Source organism: Hippoglossus stenolepis, chromosome 16, assembly GCF_022539355.2.
Source record: "Hippoglossus stenolepis isolate QCI-W04-F060 chromosome 16, HSTE1.2, whole genome shotgun sequence".
Taxonomy (NCBI): Eukaryota; Metazoa; Chordata; class Actinopteri; order Pleuronectiformes; family Pleuronectidae; genus Hippoglossus; species Hippoglossus stenolepis.
In genome coordinates, this window is record NC_061498.1 from 19132663 (window position 1) to 19158433 (window position 25771).

Genomic DNA, 25771 nt, shown 5'->3' on the forward strand with positions numbered 1-25771 from the left:
GATTTGGCTGCAACACTGTATACCCCTGAAACTCCAGAGGTGATTTGTGGACTCAAACACGTCACCCACCCCTCCATCGCCATATTGGTGAGTAGATAGTGAGTACATTTTCAATTTTCGGTGAACTATCCCTTTAAAAGCAATTTTCTATTTCAGCCACTAGGAGGAACTGTTATCCCATAAACCCCTCTCCAGGAGCCTGGAGCGCTGTTCCTGCTTGACCTCTGACCCACACACACATTCCTCCTCCTCTCTTCTATTCCTTGGTGCTGCAGATTTAACATCTCGAATAAAAGTTCTTATTGAACTGTGTGTCTGGATTTTACACTTTGTGTTGCAGCAGCAGATTCTGAACATATCACTTTTTTGTTTAACCTCCTCTATACTGAAGTCTGATAGTTATTGCTGTCAGTTCTGCTGTATAACCTGTTTGAAATTTATAAATGTACAGTATATGACACTACCTTGTGGTATATTGTTTGCCATGTCTGAGATTATGTCATAATTTTTTAATGTGACATATTAACGTAAACCAAACACAACTTCAACATTAACTCAATAAAAACACTCAGTAGGGTACATACCTCCACCAAGGCCTAACAGTCCCCTCGTGAAACCTCATTTAAATTCACTGGATCTAGATTTTCATTCAGATCTGAACCAAATTGCACACATATAAACATCAGTCTCTTAAACATGCCTGATTTTTTCCATCAATTTCTCTGTGTTGTTTCTATAGAAATGAAACCAAAAAATGCCTAAAAATCCCTATCTCTAGTGATCCAGATCCACAGCTAAATGTAATGGGTTCTTCCCTGACCCATAACACATCCTTCCACCAGTAGTTTTTGTGTAATGCCGTTTACTTACAGACAGACAACGAACACAGATGAAAACAAAACCTCCTTGGCGAAGGTAACAACCAATACAACGATTAAATAGTGGTCATGAAACGACGAAAGTCCTCCTAGCCACGACTCAGGGGGAAGGTTAAAGCATATAGCTTTCAGAAACATCTGTCTGATACCGTGCATGTCTCAATGAAGGAACTTTAAAGTGGATGTGCACGAGACCAAAGGCAGGTATGACTGATGCCCTGGAAGCAAACATCAGCACAGACTCTAATGTGAATTCAACCAAGTTTCATCTTCCTGTACTGATGCTGATCTGTAATATACCAACCAAAGTAACAAAAACACATAGTACATATTCTATACACACATACTAGTAAGTACAGAAATTACTGGTGATGTTCATTTATTAATTAGTATTATAACATTTAGGAATACAATTTAGATTTTAAATCAGTAACACTTACAATTGTAATTTTACATCCAATACATTTGAATAATCATAGTATATTAATCACATGAACTCTACTTTAGTTCAGTGGCCATTGAGCCTAATGGTTTTTTTAATGGCTGGTATCAATACTTAGAGGGGAGGTGTGTCTTTGCAGCTGAAACAACACATTCTAATAAACTAAAAATAAATGTGAAAAAAAGATTAAATAATAAACATCAACAGTCCATCTATTGACACAAGGGGAGCGTTAACATAAGCCGACCTTCAACCTCAATTAAAATCAATATGAAAAAATCAATATGACAGTACTGGCTGAAAGTACATGTGTGTAATTAAAACTTTCAGGTAATCTAAGAAAATGATTGAAAGCACAATACCAATGAGGGCTCTTTTTCATACAGGTTAAATATTACACATTGCAACTCTAACATCAAACAAGTAGAACAGCCGTCTTATCAAGTTACTCCTGAAGATCTGCGTGGTCAACCTCAATAAAGTCTGTAAAAATGGGCACATTTTTCATCAGTGTTGCACATAGTTTTTAACTTTCTGGAAATATCACATTGGTAATGGCATTGTGGAATTAAGAATTTCCCCCAATTTCTATTTAAATTCGATTTTGTGAATTTACTGGTGGAAAATATGTTAAATACACAATTTATATGTAAATTAAATTCTATTGCAACATTACTCAGTGTAGGCAGTTACTTCAGGTTGGTTTTTCTCTAAAGTTGCCATTTCTGTTTAGTGCTTGTCATGGGTTTTCTTTCTGGTATCGTTTCAAAATTGTGACTCATATTTGAGGCTTGCTCTCTGTATATCCTCTTTATCTAAAAAATATTCAAATGCATGACAGTTGCTGGATCTTTACACAGCTCCCCCCTCCCCCTCCCCCCCCAAACATACAGTTGACAGTAAGAAGTTTCTAATTAACTGACTGATGGCTGTTTCTATACCTATTTTGCAAACACCGATTAAAATGCGGTGTGCAGATTCTGTAAGTGTAAAATATGAACATGTCATTCAGATATTCAGCCAGCAAGTCAGAAAGATGGTTCATTATATGCAACTTCTCTACTTTCATGTACTTTCCTCAACTTAATCATTGTTACTTTAAATTCGTTAGATACATAGAAAATTCTACATTTTTTTGTAGTTTGGGGAAAATGGATGCTTGCGAAAATCTAAAAAAGTTCCTAAATACACTGTACTTATCAATTGAAATCGGTAAAAAGTGTTTGTTGTGGAGTAAAAGGAGATGCATGCAAACTGCATGTACAGGCTGTGCATATAATGACCACGCTATATTTCTGAAAGAGTCACTAGAACTAGAGATGGTGGAAAATGAGAAAACTACTTGCTGCAAGCCAATTCTGAGGGATTGAATGTTTAGTAAAAAAAATTATTGCAGGATGAAAAGTTTTAATTTGATCAATTTGATAAATGCCTAATTTATTTATTTGCAATATGTAATTATCAATAGGTGAAATATGATTTTTTTTGTTAAACACAACAAATAACACAACAGATGCACTTAACAAGGGAATCAAGCGCAAGGCTCTTGTTGAGGGGTCCAACAAAATGAATTCAGAATAGCCTTCATAAGGAGCAGAATAAATTCCCTGGTGAGACCACCAACATTAAACAAGCCCTCCCATACTCGCAGACTGCACATCTGGATCACGGGACACAGAGTAGGAGTGAAAGTGGCCTTGACTCAATTGTTTGAAACTTTGAGGATGTACCTTTGTAAATCAAATCTTTATGGTGCTACATTCGTGTCATCTGTACAGTTTGATCATTTCTATTGATGAGAATCTGCTGTAAGGAAACACGTGGCTGACATGTCCTGTGACCACATGATGGTTGATTCCTGCGTTTTCTGTGAAAACAAAAAAACAACAAGTTCAATCACTGAGGCCAGAAAACAGTTAACAGCAACCAGAAAGTTGTAACAAGTAAATAAAGTCAGTTGGTCATAGCATCTTATTGCTTAAAAGCACATGAATTCAGCGAAGTCTGAAGAATGACTTCCCATCTCTGGACCATCCGAGAAGCACCTGAATGCAGAGTTAAACGGCTCAAATGTCCCCCAATAACTACAAAAGACAGAGTCCTGCTAAAGTTACTGTTTGTCATCAGAATAAAAACAAATCAGCTCCAACTTCATCCAACACTTTAAACTTTACTTTAGTCATCAGGGAAAAACTAAGACTGGTTTGACTGTGACAGGTCTTTAACCGTCCATCACCTCGATGTCTGTAAGAATAAAACCTCTTACCGAGCTGCTGCTTGAAGCCGCTGTACGTCTCCGGGTTTCTTATGGTGGAGCAGATCAGGACCTCGGGAGAAGAACATCTCAGGATCTTGGTCAGAAGTGTCACCAGGCTTCCCACGATTTCGGGATCGTACACCACATCTGGAAGACAGGGATTTAACATCTGTGCGGTTTTTATCATTTGAGAAAACAGGTCATCTCCACGTTCTTTGTTTACGACGAGCTCGACAAAACAGTTTGAAGAAAACTAACAGGAGAGTCATGAACACGCAGAGCAGAGGATGAGCCTGTTCTTACCTTTATGACCTTGAAGTCTTTTTCCACGATTTAAAACTGATTTATTTAAAAGGACACATGTGTTGTGTTATTTTTTATGCCATGTCCAGAGTCATTATGTTTTCCAGGTTGTGTGTGTGAGTCCCATTCTCGTGAATATGATATCTTACTAAGGTCTTGAGGGAATTAGTATAAACAATTAGACTTAGAACAGGAGAGAAGAGCCTGAGGGCAACCTGAGTAGTAAATGTTAGTTTGAGACGTTCCTACTGAAGTCAATGTACAAGTTTCAAATGCCTGATAGACATGATGGAGGACCGGTCACACATATGTGTCTGGGCAATCAAGTATTTACTGAGATATCTTGAGTATCACACAGACCAATCGATACTGAACAGACAGAAAATCTTTTATCTGAAATAGCTGGTTCTTCTCTAATCCACTGTGTAAATTAATTTCCTTCGTGGCAGACGATAAGACTGAACGCAGACCTGCAGCGATGACGGTGTCAGCTCCGATCTCTTGTAACTGCTCCTCAGTCGCTGTAGTCCAGTCCAGCAGTTCAACGTTGGCCGTGGGAGTCGTCTGCTCACTCAGCCCATTCAGCTGGACGTTGGTCCTCAGTTTCTGCAGGACGCTGGGGTGACAGTCGCTGAAGAAAAATCTGTTCGGGCTGCAGGAGCGACAGATGGTGATACCGGTCAACCCCACACCACTGCCCAGCTCCAGAACTGTCCTGCAGACAAGAGGAGGAGGAGGAGGGAAAACAGCATAATGTAAATGTAGGATCCCTGATCCCATTAAAGTTTAACAACACATATCATGTCATATCAGAGAGAGATTTTAATCTTTGGGGTTCTGGTGCTTCACTACGTCAAATTGACATTGTCTATCAAAACTGGAAAGGAAAGTTAACTTCACTTTATATAAACAAACTCCACCTATCAGCACTTCTACAGCTCATTGAATAATAATAGTAATTGAATCTTCTTTAATCTGTGCTAAAAAACTAAATGTGAAAAGAGCAACTGGTTTATGTGATGATTTCTTTGCCTGGTGCAGTGACTTTGCTGACAATTTGTCATTTTCACTTGGTTTTCTATTAATAAAACAAACCCGATATAACATGTTGTTCATAAAGCTACTTTGGCTGTTTGGGGTAAATAAACACCTCCTTATCTCCTCTCCCATCCTTCCTCTCCCTCAGACCTTGTCAACCATCCCCTCATCCCCATTCCTGGATCTGTTCATATACTCAGATCCAAATTGAATGAGTTCTTCCATAGGCAATTCTCCATCCGTTTACAAATTTCATGGAATCGTTTGGGTACTTACAGACAAATGCTGAAAACATCACCTCCTTGGTGGAGGTCAAAGGGATTTGGCTGTTGGTAATTGTATCATTATGTAGTTTGTCCAGTAGAGTGCAGCATTTGTTAACAAAACTACAGTTCAAAAACCAATGAGTGACATCCCAGTGGTTTGACACTGATTCTCAGAAGTGTCTTAATTTTAAGTAGGAAAATTATACTAAAACTGTTTTGTCCAGGAGTCGCCGTCCAGCAGAACAACGCCAGTCACTTCTAAATATCGGCCGGGATATCGGTGTCTGAATTTTTTTATTCACTAATAATCAGTATTAGCATTGGCTCCCAAACATCCATATGGATCTGGTTCTACTTTATAGGTGCTGACAGGTGGGTTTTGTCATGGTAGAGCCATGGGAGCAGTTACCCTCTAATCCCAGTCCCTATGCTAAAATAAACTATTAGAGCACAGGCATGAGAGTGGTGTTGAACTTAGCTTAGGTGAGTCTATTCCTTTAATGTTGGGGTGGTGGTACCGTACCTGCCAGTGAAGGCCTGCTGGTGATCCAGAGCCCACTCTGCCAGGTAGAGGGCGCTCTCCCAGGTCACCAGACCGGTGGTTCCCTCTGAGATCAGAGCTACGTTCTCCAACAGGCTGACTGAGTCACCACAGGGCTGCAGCACATAAACCATCAGCTTACCCACATGGGATTCTTTTTTTTTTTTCACATTGTGTTAATGACATGAAAAAGTAGAGAGTACTTCAGGACACACTGATTATTAACTTTCACCCAATTTATAGTTGGTATGTAAATATTTAATATATTGTAGTGAGCTGCAGCACCAGATGGACTGTGACTCTGAAACGTCACTGCAGCCACATTTTATTCTTCTGCTGAAAATACTCCCCAACAACTGCACTGTTTCCTTCTGTTTGATAAACGTACCGTCTGCAACAGTTGTAGCAAATTACTTCTTAACGATATATATTTGTCTTTAGTGGGAATCAATGAGCTTGAAGCTGAGAGCCACAGATGGAGGGGGGGAGTCACAAAGTGTTGACTTGACATGAACAAACACAGGGTTGGTTTTGCTCATTTCAGGGAATTAGTTGGTATGAACACAAATGCTGATTATTTCTATTTTTATACTTTTAGAGAGACAAATGAAAGAGATGTTCTTTAAGAAAATGAAAAGACAGTCTGTAGGTAGCGAGCTGTGCGTGTTAAGTACCAGTAAGTAGCTCTTGTAGCAGTCAGGCGTGTCTTCAGCTCCCAGCACCTTGGCCAGAGCGTCGTAGAGCTCGTCCAGAGGGTCGCAGCCCGCCGCCTCCTGCTGTGGAGGGAACACAGACACCAAGAGGTTGACAAAACATGCAACTGCCTGGGGCCCCGAGCTGAGAGGGATGAAGCAAAAACTTTATAGACGGAGGACCAACCTGTCTGATGAGCTCGGAGATGAACAGCCTCCTGTATTTGACTGATGGTGGAAACTTTGTGCACAGAGGGTGAAGACACGTCTGGAAACAACACGACAGACACACTGTTGTTAGTTTCCCCGAAAACTCAGGACACTCTGATGATGTTTGTGTGCAGACATCCTCACCTGTTTCAAGATATCTAAAATGAATTGTGATGATTTGTTGCTTTGCAGGTCTTTTTCTAGAAACTGTAAAAGCAGAAATGATTAGTCAGACATAATGATAAGGTTTCAGACCTTCAATGTGTTTTTGTTTATATCACAGAATCTTAAAATGATTTAGTCAGTGCATTTTACAACATTTCACAGTTTTTTTCCCCCTCATAATTATGGATTTGATCTCATTCGCAGGACTCCTCTGTCCGTTGACCAGGTATTTTGTCCTCAGGACCTTAATGATGTGATAATAAAAAAAACTTGTTTATATAATTTCTTTAAAATTGTATTATTGTTGGGGCCATTTCTAAATATTGTTTGTCTAGCAGGTATCCCTGTGTGTATCAGGAAATGTACCAAATAGGTAGGAACTAGAGGGAAGGAGGTCAGAGTGTTTTGACCGTATCCACGTGAGATGGAAGCTGCGTTGTGGTATTGGTGAGATGAATGAATGGAGATTTATGGAAACTGATCTGGATTCTTGTATCTAACACATCAGAGACCTAACAGTGAGCAATACATTGTTACTAGCATTATTATGACTATTATCATTACTATTTCTTTATTTGCCTCCACAGTTTTTTTGCTACAATTCTTTTCCTTCGTTTTATTTTGATCTTGTATTTGGTGAATATAACTCCATGTATTTTTTTCCATTTTAGTGCCATATTACTCTTAATGTTGTAATTTTCGTGAAAACCTGTAAAGCAGGTTGACACACTGTTTTGAAAGGGCTGTATAAATAAATTGTATTGCTATTGATATACTTGTTTTTCTTAACATACAGATATTAATGTTTGTAACAAACAAAACCTTTGAAGAAGTGAACTCGACCTCGACTGGAGGCAAAATAATCTTCTCTTACATTAAATTCCAATCTGTATTTTCGTCTATTTCACTGCAAACCTAATATAGCTCTTCCACAAACTCCACAGCAGAGCAGAGGCTGCAGCTCTTTGAGAAAAATAAAATAGATTATCTGTGTTGATTAGTGTTTCAGATGTTTGGCCGAATTATCCAGAAGAGTCGCCTGATGTGTAGCAGCACGAACACACAGATGTGAACTGAGTTAGGTTCCACTCACAGTCCAGGGAAACGAAGCCAAACGACTCATAGAGAAAAAAAATCGCTGGAAATCGTTCAACACATCCATCTTTTCTTTCAACACATCCATCTTTTCTTTTATAATCCGATCTCGGAAGGTTTCCTGCTGCGAACCAGCAGAATCTTTTGAGACCATGCGCGTTTGTTTACTTCCTGCTTACCCACAATCCACCGCAAACGTCTCTCGCTAGAGCTACTGGGTAGTGTAGTCTTTAAATTGTTTAAGTATTGTTTAATTAAACAACAAAGTGCTGCAACAAATAATAGAATAAAAGAATAGTTGTTGTGTCTGTGGAAACATATGCTTCAATGTTGTACTAGTAGAATATTGAAATCAATAGTAAGACAAGAAATATAGTCTACCCCAAACAATATCAAATACATTTATATATTCATATATAATGTTTTAATCTATTTTTTTAACAACTAAAGAAACGGCTGACAGCTTCAACTTCTGCTTCAGGTTTTCATCCCGCTCTTTTCTTGCTGTGTCACTGCAGGAGGAGATAAGTTTCTTTACAGTTGGGCCAACTCCTTAGTCTCTCTCTCTCTCTCTCACACACACATATACACACACACACACACACACACACACACACACACACACACACACACACACACACACACAGAGAGAGAGAGAGAGAGAGAGAGAGAGAGAGAGAGAGAGAGAGAGAGAGAGAGAGAACCACACATACACTGCAGGCATTCTATGGTGAGTAACAAGCAGATTGTTAATATTTGATGGTCTGTTTCTGTTTGTTCTGCAATTTTGGTGTTGAGCGGCATCAATTTGAAAATGAAATATATTCTATTCATGTGGATGATCCATGCTTGCAAAAATCACAAACTCTTTCCCACTCGAAATGTGCCCATCCTTATAGGCAGTGGGTCTGGGCATATGAGATATAACCATGAAATGAAAAATGACAAGTTTCAGATTGAGTTTCACGTGCATGTTTGCAAATTAATGATTGAACCTTGTTGGATGAAGAGAAGTATTTCAGATTTTTAAGTTGGTACTTTCTTCATATGTAGGTTTTACCTTCAATGATGATGTTACTTTTAAAACTAGAATAAGATCCTGTCTGACTCTGCTGGCATAGGGCTGTGGCTGCATTGTTTCCTTCTCATTAGATGATACTTAAGAGGTTTCTTGTCTCAAAATGCTTCTGCTCTCTTCAGGATCTTGAAAGCAAATAAAGCTTGTCTGTAGGTGACTCGATCAAATAGGTGCAACATTTTAATTCGGAGCATTGTAGAACTTATTATCTGTTGTTAGTTGTAGCTGTTCAATTAAATTCCTTTTCTCTTAATGAATCCTCCCTCACTCAGATTTATAAGACTTTAAATTTTTTAGCTTATTTGTCATATAATTATCTAATATATTTATGTGATTATTATCACCGTTTTGAGATTTGAGTTAAACGTGATTGTTTATTAAAATTATTTCAAATTAAACTGAAAGGATTCCAGCACATTTAAATAAAAAATAAAAAAATTAAATTCTTCAATAAATAAAAAAAAACATTGGTGATTTTTCATAATTGAATTTATCCACTTCAAATGTTAAATACTTTGTGGATTTTAAAATAAAATATCATTAATTCGGTAATAGGAACTCACATTAATGTTTGTTTCTCACCGGAGGGATTTTTGCGCTGGACTATAAACAAAGAAAATGTCGGTGTGTAGTTCGTAGCTGTGCTGTTCTCGACGCTGCAGACGGAAGGTGAAAGCTCGTGTCGCTGATATTGAAGGTAAATCAAATGTGTTTAAACTCGTATCTCATCACAGATTCACCTGAAGGCGTAAGATTCAGTGTGAATTCACGTTGACTTTAACCGGATTTAAACCATAGAATCTGGGGAAGTTCTCTCACATTTGCTGTTCGCCTGCTAATCTTCATCTAACCTACTTCCCCGATGCCATTTGACGGCGCTGTCACTGAAATCAATGGTGATCCAGCCCGGGAGCTTTTCACGCTCAACAACAAGCGTCGACTCGATATGTGAAGGTCAAAGGAGTCCAGCTGTCTAACCCAGTTACAACCGCTCGTTCTACAAACTCCCTTTAAAAACGGGAAATTTAGTATTTGTCTCCCTGTCGTTAACAGAGATTAAAAGATGGACTATTGTTTATGATCAGGAAGGATCCACTAATCAATTCGGCATACACAATGTTTACTTTGTCTTAAATTTTTGTGCCATATCTGGAAGGTGGTTCCACAAACTCCCTTTAAAAATGGCAAATGTACTATTTCTCCTGCTGTCGTGCTTACCTGTAAACAGAGCGTTGAATCAATCAATCAATCAAATTTTATTTGTATAGCCCATATTCACAAATCACAATTTGTCTCATAGGGCTTTAACAAGGTGTGACATCCTCTGCCCTTAACCCTCAACAAGAGTAAGGAAAAACTACCAAAAAAAACCCTTTTAACAGGGTAAAAAGAACGTAGAAACCTCAGAGAGAGCCACATGTGAGGGATCCCTCTCCCAGGACGGACAGAAGTGCAATGGATATCAAGTGTAAAGGAGAACATCACCAAGATAAGGGTTTTAGCAGCATTGATAAGAATGCAAGTTTTGAAGCATAACTGGAGGTCAATGAATTGATAGATTATTGTCAGTAACGGTCGCGGATCCGAGGAGAAATACTATATATCAAGCAGTCCTGCTGCAATCATAGTCTATGGTCAGCAGCCAGCAAGATCATGATCCACCATCAAGATCGGATGCCATTATAGTCCACAGTCATTGTCCACTGCCGCCATTAGGATCCACCATCAGCTGCCACCTCGATCGTGGTCCACCACCATTATCCACAGGAGAGGAGCTTGATAGCTGAAAGCTCTGGCTCCTACTCCACTTTTAGAGACTTTAGGGACGACAAGTAAGCCTGAATTCTGGGAGCACAGTGCTCTAGTGGGTTGATAAGGTACTATCAGCTCTTTGAGGTATAATGGTGCCAAATTATTAAGGGCCTTGAAGGTGAGGAGGATAATTTTAAATTATATTCTAGATTTAACTGGAAGCCAGTGTAGCGAAGCTAATACTGGAGAAATGTGGTCTCTTTTCCTGGTTCTTGTCAGGACACGTGCCGCAGCATTTTGGACAAGCTGCAGACTCCCAAGTTCCTGACTGTTTCATTGGAAGCAAGGGCAATGTCGTCTAGCGCAGCTATATCATTAGATAATGTATCTCTAAGGTGTTTAGGGCCAAGTATTAGAACCTCTGTTTTATTTGAGTTTAATAAGAGAAAATTGCGGGTCATCCAGGTTTTTATGTCCTTGAGACATGCTTGGAGTTTAGTTAATTGATTACATTGTTGTGGTTTTATTGACAAGTATAACTGGGTGTCATCGGCATAGCAATGAAAATTTACCGAGTGTTTCCTAGCGGAAGCTTATAATGAGAATAAAATTGGGCCGAGCACAGAGCCCTGTGGAACACCGTGGTTAACTTTGGTGCGCACAGATGACTCATCATTAATTTGCACAAATTGGAATCGATCTGAAAAAATATGATTTTTAAACCAGTTTAGGGCGGTTCCTTTAATGCTAATTAACTGTTCTAGTCGCTGTAATAAAATTTGATGGTCAATTGTGTCGAATGCTGCACTAAGATCTAACAGAACGAGGACAGACACAAATCCCTGATCTGAAGCTATTAGAAGGTCATTAGTGACTTTTGCCAAGGCTGTCTCCATGCTGTGATTGGCTCTAAACCCCGACTGAAAGTCTTCATATATATTACTTTCCTGGAGAAACTCACACAGCTGATTGGCTACAACTTTTTCAAGGATTTTAGACAGGAAGGGGAGGTTGGATATTGGTCTGTAATTGGCTAAAACCTCCGGGTCTAGGGTGGGTTTTTTGAGAAGGGGTTTGATTACAGCTATTTTAAAGGACTGTGGTACATATCCTGATGATAGTGACAGATTGATTGTGTTCAGTAATGTACTATCAATTAGGGGCAGAATTTTAAGTAATTTTGTAGGAATGGGATCTAAGATACAAGTTGTTGGTTTAGAACATGAGATTATTTTGGTCAGCTGATCAAGTGTGATCAGAGAGAAGCTGTCTAAATAATTGGTAGGATTCTCAGCCGTTTCTGAGATTTCTATTCTTGATGGGGTATTAGTGCCAATTGAGGGCAGGAGATGGTTGATTTTATTTCAGCAGCTTCAGTTTGGATTCGATGTCGCCGGTGTTCCAGTTTAACTGGGGATCATGGCAACTGGTGTTTTGTTGTCTTTATTCCAGATGTTGTCGTTCGGTTGCAGACTTGGTCGCAGATTTGTCATTTTCCCAAAGCGCCTGTGTCTGAAGTGCGGTGATCTACTGAAGGTCTCGTTGAAATAAACATAAAAAAAAAAACATTAAGAGTTAATGTAATGTGTCCGTGTCAGCATCACGTTGAGACAACAATATAAATCATATGGGTAAAAACATAAATATAGTACAACATACTTGAGCTGGATTCGAAACGACGTGGTAAAGCAGTATTAGCTTCTGGACTGATGACCATCTCTTCACTCCACCGAGCCGAATGGAATTTGTTTATTGCTCTAGACTCCCTGGTACCGATGCTGGTCGATTTTTCTCTCATGTCTCTCAGATCATCCGAGCGGCTGCAGGCTGAACTCTGAGCAGCAGTGACGCCATGGTGCTCAAGATTTTCTTCCCACAATGCTGTAACCGGGCCGACAGCGGGCTGCTGGTGGGCCGCTGGATCGCCAATAATGACTCGGCCGTGGTGCTGGCGGTCATCCACTACCCGTTCATTTCTGGACAGGTCAAACAGTACATCCAGAAGGTCAGTGCAGCGCTACAAAGGACTTTTCGTCGTCTCAGCTCTGGAGGAGATGAATCAGATTGGTCTCCTGATAGATCTTATTGGCCTCATATTGGACTCTGATCGACGCTAAGCAAGTAAAGACTCTTAGTTTAGATTAGCAAGTGTCCATCAGGGTTAAGGTAGGGGAATTCTAAACCTTCATGTATAACAGCTTTTATTGGAGTGTTGAACTTTTATTGAAACGCGGTAAATTATTCCCGGAGCAGATACAAACAAAAAGTGAATTTAATGTACGGATAAAAAGGACACACATGGAAAAAGATACAGATTAATTAACAAACACATTCATTACAAAGCTGTACCTGAAAATGCAGAGCACAGTTCATGTCACAACAGTTTTTCTGTACAAATGCATAGAGATTAGTATAAGTTAGCAGGACTCTCCTTTCTAGTAAATTCAGTTTAGACATAGAAAAAGGCACCAATATGAGATTAGTAAAAAAAGGAAACAGAAAGAAATGGAAATACAAAGAAAAAAGGAAGGGAGAAGTTGAAATGTGTGTCAATTAGGTCACTTGGGTTTTTGTGGTTCAATTTAATAGTATTGTTTTAGTCAAGGAGTTAAACATTTAAATAACAAGTGGAGCCTGAAAAATGTAAATGGTTAGTTGATAATAAATAATGAGTCTTTCACAGACATATTAGTATCAGCATTTCTATTTACTGATATGACTTTGATTTTACTGAATAAATAAATGCATTTTTGTTTATATTGTACGTAAAACATTTTCATTTCCTTCATTTAGGTTCTGCATATTTGGTTGCATTTGTATTCTCTTTTTATTTATAGATATTTATTATGAATATTTGAATAACGACAATTTAAAAAAGTTATATCAGTATTGAAAAAGTATCTTTCTCCCAGATGCAGGCTCAGAGTGGTGTGGAGCTGTCGGTGTTGGGTTCATGGAGTTTACCCAAAGATGGTCAGGAGGGCATGGAGAGCTTCCTCGTAGACCTCAGCACCATCTTCCCACAGGAGCGCTGGCTCCAGATCAGCCGCGAGGTGGGCAAGGCGGGCTTCATCTGTAACATCCTCCTTCGGGATCAGAGTAAGACGTCACACTGATATTCACTGGGTTTCTGCACTGGTATTGCAGGATTTTGCGTTCCCGATTTTTTTAAATACAAATATCAGTCGTTAAAAATGTATTTATCTTTGTCGTGGCCAGATGGAGTTGTAGCTCAGCAGAAAGTAAAGAAGAAGAGAGATGAAGAAGATGAGAAGACTGATGGTGAGGAGGAGGAAGGGGAAGAGGAGAAGAAGGTGATCTTCGTCCACTACGAGCAGAGGAAGGTGATGCTGTCGGAGCTTCACCCCATCCAGAATGGAGTTCCTGACCCCAAAACTGATCCTCCATCTGAGCTTAGACAGGTACGAGACGAGAGTGACACACGCAGAAAATAAATTATAATATAAAATAAGTAAAGTGATGCAGCATGAAATGTCTAGTTTCAAAAACCAAGATGGCGCTGCACAAAATGCCGAACTAGAGGCTTCAAAATGACAATTCACAAAACAATGAATTTGTTTTCCTGATCCCAGGAAACTCCAGATAGCATGCCGAAGTGTCCTTGAGCAAGACACTGAACCACTAACTGCTGTCTGGAGGTGTTTTGATTTGTCTCGTCAGAATGGTTTATCCTCTGCTTCGTTCTTCCCTTGTTATCTGCATTAATAGTAATTACCTCTGCCAAAGAAATTATGTTTTCATAGGTGTTTGTTTCTTTAGTTAGCAGGATTATGCAAAAGCTACTCAACAGAGTTCCATGAAGTTTTACATTGAATTTTGGAGCAGATTCGTATAAACAGGGAGATCCAGGATTTCACTTACCTTAACATGGCAAGCTAGGGCATTAGCCTTGGCAGAGTTCCCTTCTAGTTGCTGTTACTATATTCAACATTTTTACCAAGAAAGAAGAAGCGTGTGAAAAATAAATTTTATTGACTTTTGTGTCCAAGGTCCAGAGCACTTTGAAGAAAAAAGATTTAATTGTGTCGTTGACTTGTTGCCAGAGTGTGTGAATGTGTGCGAATGCAGCTCATGTAACCGGTTTATTGAAGCTTCCTGTCTCCTCTGGTCCAGATGTTCCACACGGTGGCTCACAGTCAGCCTCTGTTCTTCCTGGACAGATACGACGACGGGCCGCTCAAGTCGACTCACTGGCAGTCTGAAGGTCGAGAGGGCAGCATCATTGTGGAGCTGCTCAAACAAGCTTCTGTCCCGCTCTGCCTGCTCATCACGTGGCTGTTGTCCATGTGGACGTGGATCTGCAACATCCGGTGAGAGGAGGGAAAGTAGAGCCAAAGCAGAAATATAGCAAACAATAAATTATATGACTATTCTGTTTGAGGACCCCCACTTTGAGGATTTTCAGTTTTTCTCTGTCTAAGGCCGGAGATATATTTGCTGTTTAGTCACATGTTCGCATAGACAACCAGATGCATGAGCATAATTGTTCACATACTCTCTGTGTACTACGCATGTAACTAGAGTATTCCACAAGAGGGCACACCATAGAACACACCCCATATTCTGCCACTACCGTTCATGTGCAAACTGCATCTTGCAGATGCATAGTGTTAGTTACCGTGGACGTGCACAACCAACGCACCAATGATTTGTACATGTAGGTAAAAGCAAGTATAACTCTGGCCTTAAGTGATTTTAGATTAAATATCTTTGGGGCTGCCATTTTTACATACCTTTTTTTTTTAGGGTAAATGATTAATCAATTATTGGTAGATTAATTAATGATTAATAATCTAAATAATTGCATGATGAAGCCTAAAAGAAAATACAATATTCCAACTCACACGATTGTAGAGAATGTTTGGATTGTTGTTGGGTTTTGGTTTTGTCCTTTTTTGTAAAAGTTTACACTCCACAGGGTTGAAAATTTAAGAATCAAAATACTTGAATCCCTGATTATGAACTTAACACGATAACAGTGTAAAACCAAATGTAGAGAGGAGGCGTTAATAACATGCACAAAGATTAAAGAGTTAAATAACTGTAAGCTGAAAATCTCTTCTCGAGACTGCTTCTAATGTCAGTAAAAATATTTGTCACAGTTGTATTACAGTAAGACTGTGCACATTTTTAATGTTAAAAACAGCAACTTGATAAAAATTAGTTTGATGCTTCACTGACTTGGAATATGGAGAATGTTTCCCTTTCATTCCCACTCTTCACCCTGAACATCTGTTCTTGCTCTATGTAACTTTGGTGAGCGGGTACAGTCCCCTGTGAAAAGTGTGGAACTGACAGATTGTCGCAGCTTCAATGATCAGAATCAGGTCCTGCAAGTTCAAGAGTAATGCTGAACTGTAGATCAGTTAAAAAGACTTAGAAGGCATTAAAAACAGCAATACTCAGCCAGGAAACTTTTAAAATATGAAGAATTATAAACAGAGTTTGATGCATTTGTTATAATGGCAGCTCTTTAGGTTAAGTAAGTAAGGGGTCATATCATGGGTAATCTCCACCGTTCAGTTGTGTTTTAGTAGAGAAAGAAGTAGAAAATTACTTCATTACTTCACGGAGCCCGACAGAATTAATCGCCAGGTGTAGCTGCAGATGGTGCTGTTTCTCAGTAAAAATGACATGGTGGCCTAAATATTGATGTACCATTGATGAGTTTTACAATAGATCAATAACCACTGCATCTAACAGTTGTGTAAGACATAGACGAAATGACTCATATCTGACCTGTGTCTTTATTATTTACTATTGTGATTGTTTTGTTCATCTCCAGCATCTTCAGCTGGTACCCGCTCCGCTTCCTGGGCAGTAAACTGTCCACGTGTGTCCAGCTCAACTATAGAACCGAACACATGAGGACTATCAGCTCAACCAAACCAGCTGTAGGACACTCAGACTTCATGAGGTGAGTTTCTGGTAAAAGCTGAATTACTCCCCCGTGAGCTGCTCCATCTCTAATATCCTCATCACATCTCTCTGTTTAGGCAGAACTGTTTTAGATATGGTACTGTCACCTTATCTTGTTTATATATTTTGACCTGATTTTTATTAAAGCTCATAGAATTTCCCAAACATTGGAGGGGTTTATCATCAGGTGAGTATAACTGTGCTAACCTGTGGTAGTTCTGTTGTGATGCTGGAGTTCTATTTAAAGGTTCAGTGTGTAGAATTTAGTGACATCTAGTGGTGAAGTTGCACTTTGCAGCTGATATACCCCTCACCTCACCCTCCCTTTCCAAACATGAAAGAGAACCTGTGGTAGCCTTCAGTTGTCATAAAAACTCAAAAGGTGTTTAGTTTGTCCAGGTTGGGCTACTGTAAAAAACATGGCAGCCTCCATAGGGAGGACCTAAAGTATTTAAATATAAAGGGTCCATTCTAGGGTAAAGAAAACTACAATTCATACAATTTAGATGAAACACACTAGTGAAAACATCACTAGGATTATTTACATAAAATTTCTGCCAATAGATCTCTTTCACATTAATCTTACACACTGGACCTTTTTAAGGTCACTAAATTGAGTAACAATCAGCCTCAGAAGACCATGAAATATCCATAGAAAATCCTTTGGGCAGTTGAGGGGGACTAACTATGGGACAGACATTCACTAACTTGAGATGTTGCAGAGGGGAAAGTGTCTTCTCTCCTGTTTGAACTTTCCCATCCTCTGTCTGTAGAAAAGCCAACATCGTGGTGTCAATCTTGGTGGACGTGGCTCTCGGCCTGCTGCTCATCTCTTGGCTCTACAGAGACAACCACATCACCATGTTAGCAAACACGCTGGTGCCCGCGGCAGATGTAAGTATGTGTTACCTGGTTCAGACTACAAAATGCTCTGGTCATCTGAGATGAATGACGTATCAGAGCACAAGGTCGTAGAGTCATAAATTCTTGCCATGATTTGGTCGAGGTATGTGGAGGGCTACACAGTCATTTTGAAACTGTTATTTTTTTAAGGTAAAAAAAGTAACGTGCTACTTTAACTGATTCAGTATAACAACATTCGACCATTAAATTGTGTTTTTTCTGCAGCATGTGGCCAAAGAGCTGGATGAGCTGCTGCAGTGGCTGATGGGAGCTCCTGCTGGGCTGAAGATGAATCGGGCCCTGGACCAGGTTCTGGGACGCTTCTTCCTCTACCACATTCACCTGTGGATCAGTGAGTGACTACAAACACACTCGGAGCATTATATTGTGCTGGACTTAACGTTCTGCGATCAGAATCCAGGGGCTTCAGACATCATCACGCTTGTCGGACTCTCACTTTTAATGTATCACCTGTCCGTCCAGGCTACATCCACCTGATGTCTCCGTTCGTTGAGGGGATCCTCTGGTACGGGGGCCTGTCCGCCTGCCTGGGCCTGACCTTTGCCCTCTCGCTGCTCTCAGATATGGTGGCCCTCCTCACCTTCCATATCTACTGCTTCTATGTCTACGGAGCCAGGTGAGACCACAGTGCTGAGTGAATTCGTTTTCATTGTGGTTTTGGTTTAAGAAGTATTGTCAATGTGGCTTTAGCCTCACTACAGTTTTATTTTCCAAAATGCAAATGCTACTTTTTGTAAGTGTTAACGAAGTGTCTGTTCAGAAAAACTTTATATTGGTAATTATCAGTTTTGTGCTGGTATATAGATAAAACCTTTAGTGAGGTGGAGGTTACATTTCTTCATGTGAGCTCCATTTGCAATAGGTAAATGTCAGCTATGTTGGCTGAACAGCTCCCTTAGCTGAATGGACTTTTAATTGATTACTTTGATCAGAAGCTGACGTTTCCACTGCATTTAGAGGAATATTTTTGAATTGAATAATTCAGTGCATATCGCTGAGGTTGATGCCAAAACTCACAATATGATTCTAAGAGGCTAATATCCACCGTTAATATCTGTAAACCGATAAATAGGTCAGGCTCTACTGGAGACTGAAATATATATATATATATATATATATATATATACTGTACTTAAAGCAGCTGCTGATAAGATTTAAGAGGTTTAATCACATTGAGTGATTTGCAGGCCCCTGTTGCACACAGATAACAGATGATGGCCTCAATTACATTTCCTCCTCATAAAAGTTTGAGTACGACATGTTAGGAATCATAGACAAAACTATCTGCAGATATTTTGGTGTAGGAAATCTTTTACTCCCTTATATCGGCATCTGCCCCTAAAAATCCAGAACATTGATTAGGCCCTAATGTGTAACATCACGTTACTGGAAACATGTCCCTAATGGTTACACTTTACAGAGAGAACAGTAATGTCCTAAAAGGTGGATGATCATTCCTGTGGCAGCTCAGTCTTACAGTTAAATATTGTTATGATCTCTCTGTAGGTTTTGCAGTTTTATATTTTTCCACCCATGCTGGCAACATCCAGTGGCTTATGTTTTCAGATTATCTGTCTGTCTCTCCTTCCATCTGTCCTGTTCTTGTGAACATGGTATTGAATTTTAAATTTGGCCCACTTTTACCCTCTATTTTGCTTCCCCTTCATTTTTTGAACACTCCACATACTGTTAACAATGCTGAATAAAACCGCGGTATTGAGTTGGGACAAGCCCTCGTTTTTTATGAGGTGTTACGTTCCTAATTAGCCTGCAGGGGGCAGCCTTTCCAAACGTTTGCCTCCGTGGCTGTTAAGTGGACTCAAGCGTGCACTCACCTGGTTCTGTTCTAACCAGGAGGAGTAATGGCTGATGTGTGGTGTGATGTGTATGAACACTGGTAATCATCCTGCATGTTGGAGGAGAGAGGACTGACTTAATTATGCATTTGATTTGCTCTAAATATAGCTTGTCTACCTTGTCTGCAGTGCATAATGAAATGCTACATATTTATGCACCAGCAGCTCCTCCTGTATGTGTGTTGGCACGCGTGTGTGCATGCGTGTGTGCGTGTTACGTTCAGTCTAAGAACCTTCGTCAGAGTGACTCATTAAATCTTTATTCCTGCACCTAAAATTATCTCCTGCTCTGATCGCAGTTCACGTCTACTCTGGGAAATAATGGAATAAAAATGTAACTGTGTGTGTGTGTGTGTGTGTGTGTGTGTGTGTGTGTGTGTGTGTGTGTGTGTGTGTGTGTGTGTGTGTGTGTGTGTGTGTGTGTGTGTGTGTGTGTGTGTGTGTGTGGTTTAGATTGTACTGTCTGAAGATCTACGGCCTCTCGTCTCTCTGGAGGCTCTTCAGAGGGAAGAAGTGGAACGTCCTGCGTCAGAGAGTGGACTCCTGCTCCTATGACCTGGACCAGGTAACCCACACACATTAGTACTATATAGTCATAATGTACTCAGACATGTTGATGTTTATTGAGAGTGCTTTTGTGGTTTGTGATGCTCCAGCTCTTCATTGGAACGCTGCTCTTCACCATCCTGCTCTTCCTGCTTCCCACGACAGCGCTCTACTACCTAGTCTTCACTCTGGTAAGTGGAGAGATCTTTATGTGTCAGTTCCAGCAGTGACCACTTTGATGATGATGAACGAAACTCCTGCAGAACAATCCTCATTTCCTCTAAGTGTTCTCAGATCTCTGATTTTTAAGGGTCTGCTGTTCATTGTCTGGAGCTTAATATGGCATCCATGTTGGCATCCCAGTAAACCTGAACAAATCTAGTCCAGGCAGTGTATGAGTGGTAACTAAACACCAGCAGGTGGGGAAGATTTACATTTCTTCTGGTGTCAGCAACATTACTTTTTTTCATTTAGAGTCAGCCATAACCATAGTTAAAAAAAAAAACTGAGATGGCGCTGGACAAAATGTCAAACTAGAGGCTTCATCACAGCAGCTCACAGACCAATGGGTGACCTCAGGTTGGGTTGACACACTAGTCTTGGTTATTAAATGCATTTGTGCTTATTACTCTTCATTTACAACTGTGCACTAGCCCAAAAAATATTGTTTTATCCTTCACCCCTTTTGATTACAGCCATAAGGCTGGTCTCCTTTTAAAAGATAACTTAACAGTCATGATGATTTAAAAGTGTTTCTGAACCAAAGACAGAAACATGGTAGAATTTGTTTAGTGTTTTTTTTTGCGTTGTGTGTTTTTGGCATAAAAAAGGCACAAACAAGCTATTTAAAGGAACTAGGAGTATTTCACTATTTTCTGATACTCATAATAAGAAAATTAACTAGTTGCAGCTCCAGATCATGGTCGGCTCATGTGCCATGCGCCAAACTGTGAAGGAGTGGAATCCATGCCCAGCCGTCACAAACACGGACGGTGGCAGGCGGGTTTGAAGCACAACTTTTGGTGACTGTTTTCTCAGGCTGCAAAAATAAACGTGCCCGTAAGAGCTGTGCAGGATCTGTTTCCTGCCGCAGAGCCAGAAAAACAGCGTCAGGAGAACAAACACACATTTTTCCTTTTCCTCACTTAATTCTGTGGATATTTCCATCCTCATTGTTCACCTTCACACTGCGTTAATCATTAATTCAAACTGACAACAGCTTTCTACCTTTTACAAACTTTACAAACTGTTAGATAGATCTTGGGACCTGTGCTACGAAGCAAGCTCAACATACCCTGGATATCTTTCGGTTAGCTGACTGAACTTAACCTAACTAACACGGTCAGGCTAAGCGGTCGCACAAAGCTGGTTATCAACTCGATAAGTCAACCCAGGTTCCCCATCTAGATATGAGCATGTGCACATAAAATGGGTGGTGTTTATTACATATGACCAATCACAGACATGGACAAGTTTGACTGGCAGCAGTGCCGAATATTTCACAAAATAGGAGCAAACTATTGTATTAGGAAAATACGAAGAGTACAAACACGTTTTCCAGACTTAAAGAAACACAGTTACAGCCGTAAATGCAAGAAGAACAGCTGGCACAAAAACTCAGATTGTGTGAATGTTCTTGTAGTTTATATGTCCTATCATTCAGGCAAGAATATATAACTTAGGGTTTCTATTAAATTAACCTCTTATTTACATGTATGCTCATTGTGTGTAGGACAGTTTTAGCCTTATTCTTTCAGGTACAGCCCTGGTGAGTTCAAGCACCCTTTGAGCAAATCTAAAACAAACACCAGCATCACCCACAGTGTACAAGGAACTCCCACAATCAAAGAAAAACACAGATCACTGCAGACAGTCTGTGGTACTGTGAGTGCATTGCTCAGGATGGGTATGTATGGCTCCAGCAGCTGACAAAGGTTAATTATTCCCTCCGATTAGAATCTATATCTTTCATTAAGATGCTCATCGGAGTGCCTTGAGGAGAAAGAGAGAGGAGAGAGGGAGACAGACACCCTCTAATATTCCGCCCACCGAGCACCACGTGATCCTCTCATAACACTGATGTCATGTTCCAAAGGAACTGATTGCTCAGTGGTTGAAGCTTTTATAGGTGTTGATCTCTTATCTCGAATTGAACCTGATCCGGTACAGTTTAGCCGTTCTGTTACCAAAGTGATTTATGAATAGGTGATTATTTCCAGAAGGAATGTCTTTGTTTTTGACCCCTGTGTGTCCTGTTGTTTTGCAGTTGCGGTTGCTGGTGGTGCTTCTCCAGGGTGTCGTCCACCTGAGTGTGGATTTCCTCAACTCCTTCCCACTGTTCGCTATGGCCCTCCGCATCTGTCGGTCCTACAGATTGGCAGGTATATCCCCCCAGATCTTCTGTCCACTCTGTTAGTGTTTACAGTTTCGATTTATTCATATAAATAGCATATGGACAAGGGTAGATAATAACTGTGTAGATAATTCTTAAAGTAAATGTGGTGTTTTTCTGGACGGGTGCGTTGATTGAAATTATACTTATTCTGTGATCTGCGTCATGTACGTTACAGAAGGTGTAAAGTTCCGGGTCCTGTGTGAAGAACCTGGAACGGCCCTTCACCTAATGATGGAGGTAAGAGGTCACATTTCATGTCTGTTTAAAGCTCGATTTAGTTGGTTTCTGAGAACAGGGGACTTGTAGCACATGGGAAATAGACAAAACTTAAAAAATCAAAGAACACAAGTTCTCAAAGATGGTTTCTGTCATTTTAGGTAGTTCTTATAACACTGATGTATGTTCAAGCGTTCATGTTTCTGATAAGTTTGGTTTTAATTAGTTATTTGATGATATAAAAACGGGCTGAGACATCATGATTGACAGCTTAGACTGACTCGCGATTGGTCATGCGTGTGTATCAATGGGACCCTGATGCCACGGCTCAACGCCATGATCGCTTCTGTACAGACTTTGGCTCTAGACGACATCAAAAGTGCAAGAAGGTTGCACCCATAGCCGGGATGTTAAGCTTCCCTTTTCTACAACAGGAGGAAGTGGAGATGCTTCGTGCATCTTTATTTACAGTCTATGATTTTGATTATCAGACCCTTAGCAGCAGAAAAATATATTTAAGCAAAGAATTCAAGTGCTTTTCTACCATAGGATGCAAATGGTACTGATTTCATTTTTTAAACTTTTTTAATGATCAGGCTGTTGTGTGTTTCTTCCTCAGATTAACCCTCTGAAGTGCAGCACAGTGGTTCAGACCTACCGCACTCCCACTTACAGCTGTTACCCAAAAGACTCATGGGCAGCGCTGGTCAAGAAACTCTTTGTCGGGGAGCTGATTTATCCCTGGAGACACAAAACCACCAAGACTGACTGAGAGACACTCACCAGATACGTGTGTGTGTGTGAGAGATAGAGAGGGAGAGGTGAGGGGAGGACGGAAAGGGAAGAGACTGAATAAATAGTGAGATGGAAACAGACAGATGGAGGCAAAGGTGAAACTAGAACAAAGACCTGTCGGTGTCATGGAAGGACGTCAGTGAGAAAGATTTAACTGCCAAGTATTCAAACGTTGAATTCATGTTTTACAGCATAAGGATGTCAACCACAAGATTTAAACAGGAAGTAATCGTGTCCTTCCGTAATTCTAAAATTATTTCCAGTGTACATGGTAAACAAATCCTTTTTTTTATGATTTTTATTTGTAGTAAAAACATTCCCTTTAAGTGACTAAATATATTTATTAGAAATCAGTCTCAGTCATTAAACAAGCAACTGAAAGCTGATGTGAATGGTACTTATCCAAGGACACCTTGATTTCTTCAGCTCACGACTATAGTTCAGAACGCCAGCAGAAGAAAAAACAGGTCTTTAATATGTTGGAATATGGAAAAAAAACAGATGATTCATAATAACAACTTTTTATTAAAAATCTGCAGATAAGATACAAAGGTGTCTTTCCACTCTTAAATGATTTGAAAAGAGTTTAGATGTTTTTCACTTTGATTTTGTTGAAAATTCTTTGTATGACAAGCAAATATACAACATTTAGTTCACACTATAGACATCTGAGCTCCTAACACTTTTTACTCAGAGGATAATTCCTGCTGCATTTGTGGACTGACCTTTTCTTTAGTGTCACCATCAGGTCTTAAATATTAAGGGAGACCTATGCTGGTTTTCAGTATTTTCTTGTATTGCTCAGTGCTAAGTGTGTAATATAGATTTTTTTTTGTTCTCAATGTAAAAGTTTGGCAGAGTTAAACAGCCTAAAGTCTGTGGTAAAGGGTGATCCCCCCCTCCCCCACAGAAAACACTGAACCTCCTGAAAGACCTCACCAGCAGTCTAGACCATACTACCGCATCATTGTGATGTCTGGCATGCCCCCTTACAAAGCCAGATAAAGCCAGATCAGAAGATGACATTGCCTCTCGCACTAGAAGTGGTTGACCAATCACAACATAGTGGGCCGTGGGCATTGAGATCACAAAGTGGCAGAAGTGAACAGCCTGGGTCAACTAACACAGCCAGAATCCTACTTCAGGGATTTGTGTATTAACTGCACTGAGTGTGTAGATAGATTTTATCTGTTTAACTGGACTAACTGATTTTTTATTTTATTTTAAATATTTTGTATTCTTAAGAGTTGTAGTTCAAAATACATTATTTATGTTTTAGGTTTATTTGTTGCCATATCTCCATATTTTACTGTGAGAAATGAATGTGGCTCTTGAGTCAGTTAGAGATAGAAATTAACTTTATGGGTTATGATATAAGGCAAATTATCTGATTCAACTTTTGACTGTTTTTAATTTATTTGTGTCTAATCCTGCCATATTTAGACTATTCCTTTATCTTAATTAAATTAATTATGTTTTTTTTTTTTATTAAATCCTCCAATGATCTGTTTTAAATGTTATATTGTCATTTAATAAAATCAATTAATATTTAATTTTCTGGTGTCTGTTCTTTTTCATATGTGGCTTTTCTACTGATAACCAATTAATTTAAGTTCAGCTACTTAAAACACACACACACACACACAGAGGAAGGGTTTCACCCCGAGTCCAGCACCCTGAGGCTGTACAATGAGCGAAAGGAGGGAGGCTGAGGACTAGTGAGCGTCAGAGCCACATAAAGGATGAGGGAGATGACCCCAAGTGAAGAGTTGCTCAGTGAATACCTCAGACAGCAGAAACCCAATGATGGCTGTGACCCCTCCAGGGGGAGTGGCTCCAGCAGATCCCAGGTACAGCATCTGAATCCTTTGTCCTTTTGAACAGCTAAGATGCAGAAATCTCTGACTCCCAAGCTTCCGGCAGAGGACCCGAGCTTGAGGAAGACATACCTCCCCATGTGTGGGTGCAAGGGACATTTATACTATATATATATATATATATATATATATATATATATATATATATATATATATATATATATATATATATATATTAACCTTCCATATGCATATGAGAATGTCCAGGCACAGACCATTTCCCCTTAGTCTTACATTAACCCCTGTGTTTGGACCCTAACCAGTTTTCCCATAATGCTCCCCCGAACCTTACTCTGACTCTAAGTGGTTATCTTCAGCGCGCAGTGTTTACCGCACTAATCCGTCCGTGGCAGATCATCCTCAGAGACGCATGAATCACCTTTGTTTCCTTTCACCATCTGCGAGTTGTTGACAGCAAACCATGACGGGCGTGTCGCGCAGCCAGTCGAATCCACTGTGTACGTCACAGCGGAGTCGGCGTCCAATCGCATCCCGGCGGAGGCGG

At 39.9% G+C, this 25771-nt stretch overlaps 2 protein-coding genes across 4 annotated transcripts; one reads left to right on the top strand and one right to left on the bottom strand.

The window, feature by feature from the left end:
• Positions 1–1221: 1221 nt before the first annotated feature.
• eef2kmt (eukaryotic elongation factor 2 lysine methyltransferase) lies at positions 1222–8078 on the bottom strand. 3 transcript variants are annotated; one of them, XM_035181435.2, is made up of 9 exons: positions 7886–8078; positions 6772–6834; positions 6605–6685; positions 6400–6501; positions 5708–5841; positions 4351–4595; positions 3587–3724; positions 3051–3187; positions 1222–1803 (listed from the first exon to the last, which is right to left on the bottom strand). In XM_035181435.2, exons 1-8 carry the CDS (start codon positions 8039–8041, stop codon positions 3087–3089), a joined length of 1020 nt encoding a protein of 339 aa, XP_035037326.1. In that variant the 5' UTR covers positions 8042–8078; the 3' UTR covers positions 1222–1803; positions 3051–3086. The 3 variants fall into 3 exon arrangements, with proteins under 3 accessions (XP_035037326.1, XP_035037327.1, XP_035037325.1); XM_035181436.2 differs by having other exon boundaries at positions 1222–3187; positions 6400–6498; XM_035181434.2 differs by having other exon boundaries at positions 1222–3187.
• Positions 8079–9568: 1490 nt separating this feature from the next.
• pigq (phosphatidylinositol glycan anchor biosynthesis, class Q) lies at positions 9569–24942 on the top strand. The gene is made up of 14 exons (XM_035181315.2): positions 9569–9662; positions 12525–12722; positions 13630–13816; positions 13937–14139; positions 14852–15048; positions 16524–16655; positions 17431–17551; positions 17786–17912; positions 18044–18197; positions 19891–20002; positions 20094–20174; positions 22250–22364; positions 22554–22615; positions 23214–24942. The coding sequence occupies exons 2-14, from the start codon at positions 12570–12572 to the stop codon at positions 23364–23366; spliced, it is 1797 nt and encodes a 598-aa protein (XP_035037206.1). The 5' UTR covers positions 9569–9662; positions 12525–12569; the 3' UTR covers positions 23367–24942.
• The last annotated feature ends 829 nt before the right edge of the window (positions 24943–25771 follow it).

Bases quoted from the DNA above. Each gene is read 5' to 3' on its own strand.
- pigq (XM_035181315.2), top strand. From the start codon at position 12,570: ATGGTGCTCAAGATTTTCTTCCCACAATGCTGTAACCGGGCCGACAGC. The intron at 12,723-13,629 runs GTCAGTGCAGCG...TCTTTCTCCCAG, and splicing joins TCAAACAGTACATCCAGAAG to ATGCAGGCTCAGAGTGGTGT. The intron at 20,003-20,093 runs GTAACCCACACA...GTGATGCTCCAG, and splicing joins GCTCCTATGACCTGGACCAG to CTCTTCATTGGAACGCTGCT.
- eef2kmt (XM_035181435.2), bottom strand. From the start codon at position 8,041: ATGGTCTCAAAAGATTCTGCTGGTTCGCAGCAGGAAACCTTCCGAGAT. The intron at 6,835-7,885 runs GTGAGTGGAACC...CTGCTTTTACAG, and splicing joins TGGCTTCGTTTCCCTGGACT to TTTCTAGAAAAAGACCTGCA. The intron at 6,686-6,771 runs GTGAGGATGTCT...TGTTGTTTCCAG, and splicing joins TTTTAGATATCTTGAAACAG to ACGTGTCTTCACCCTCTGTG.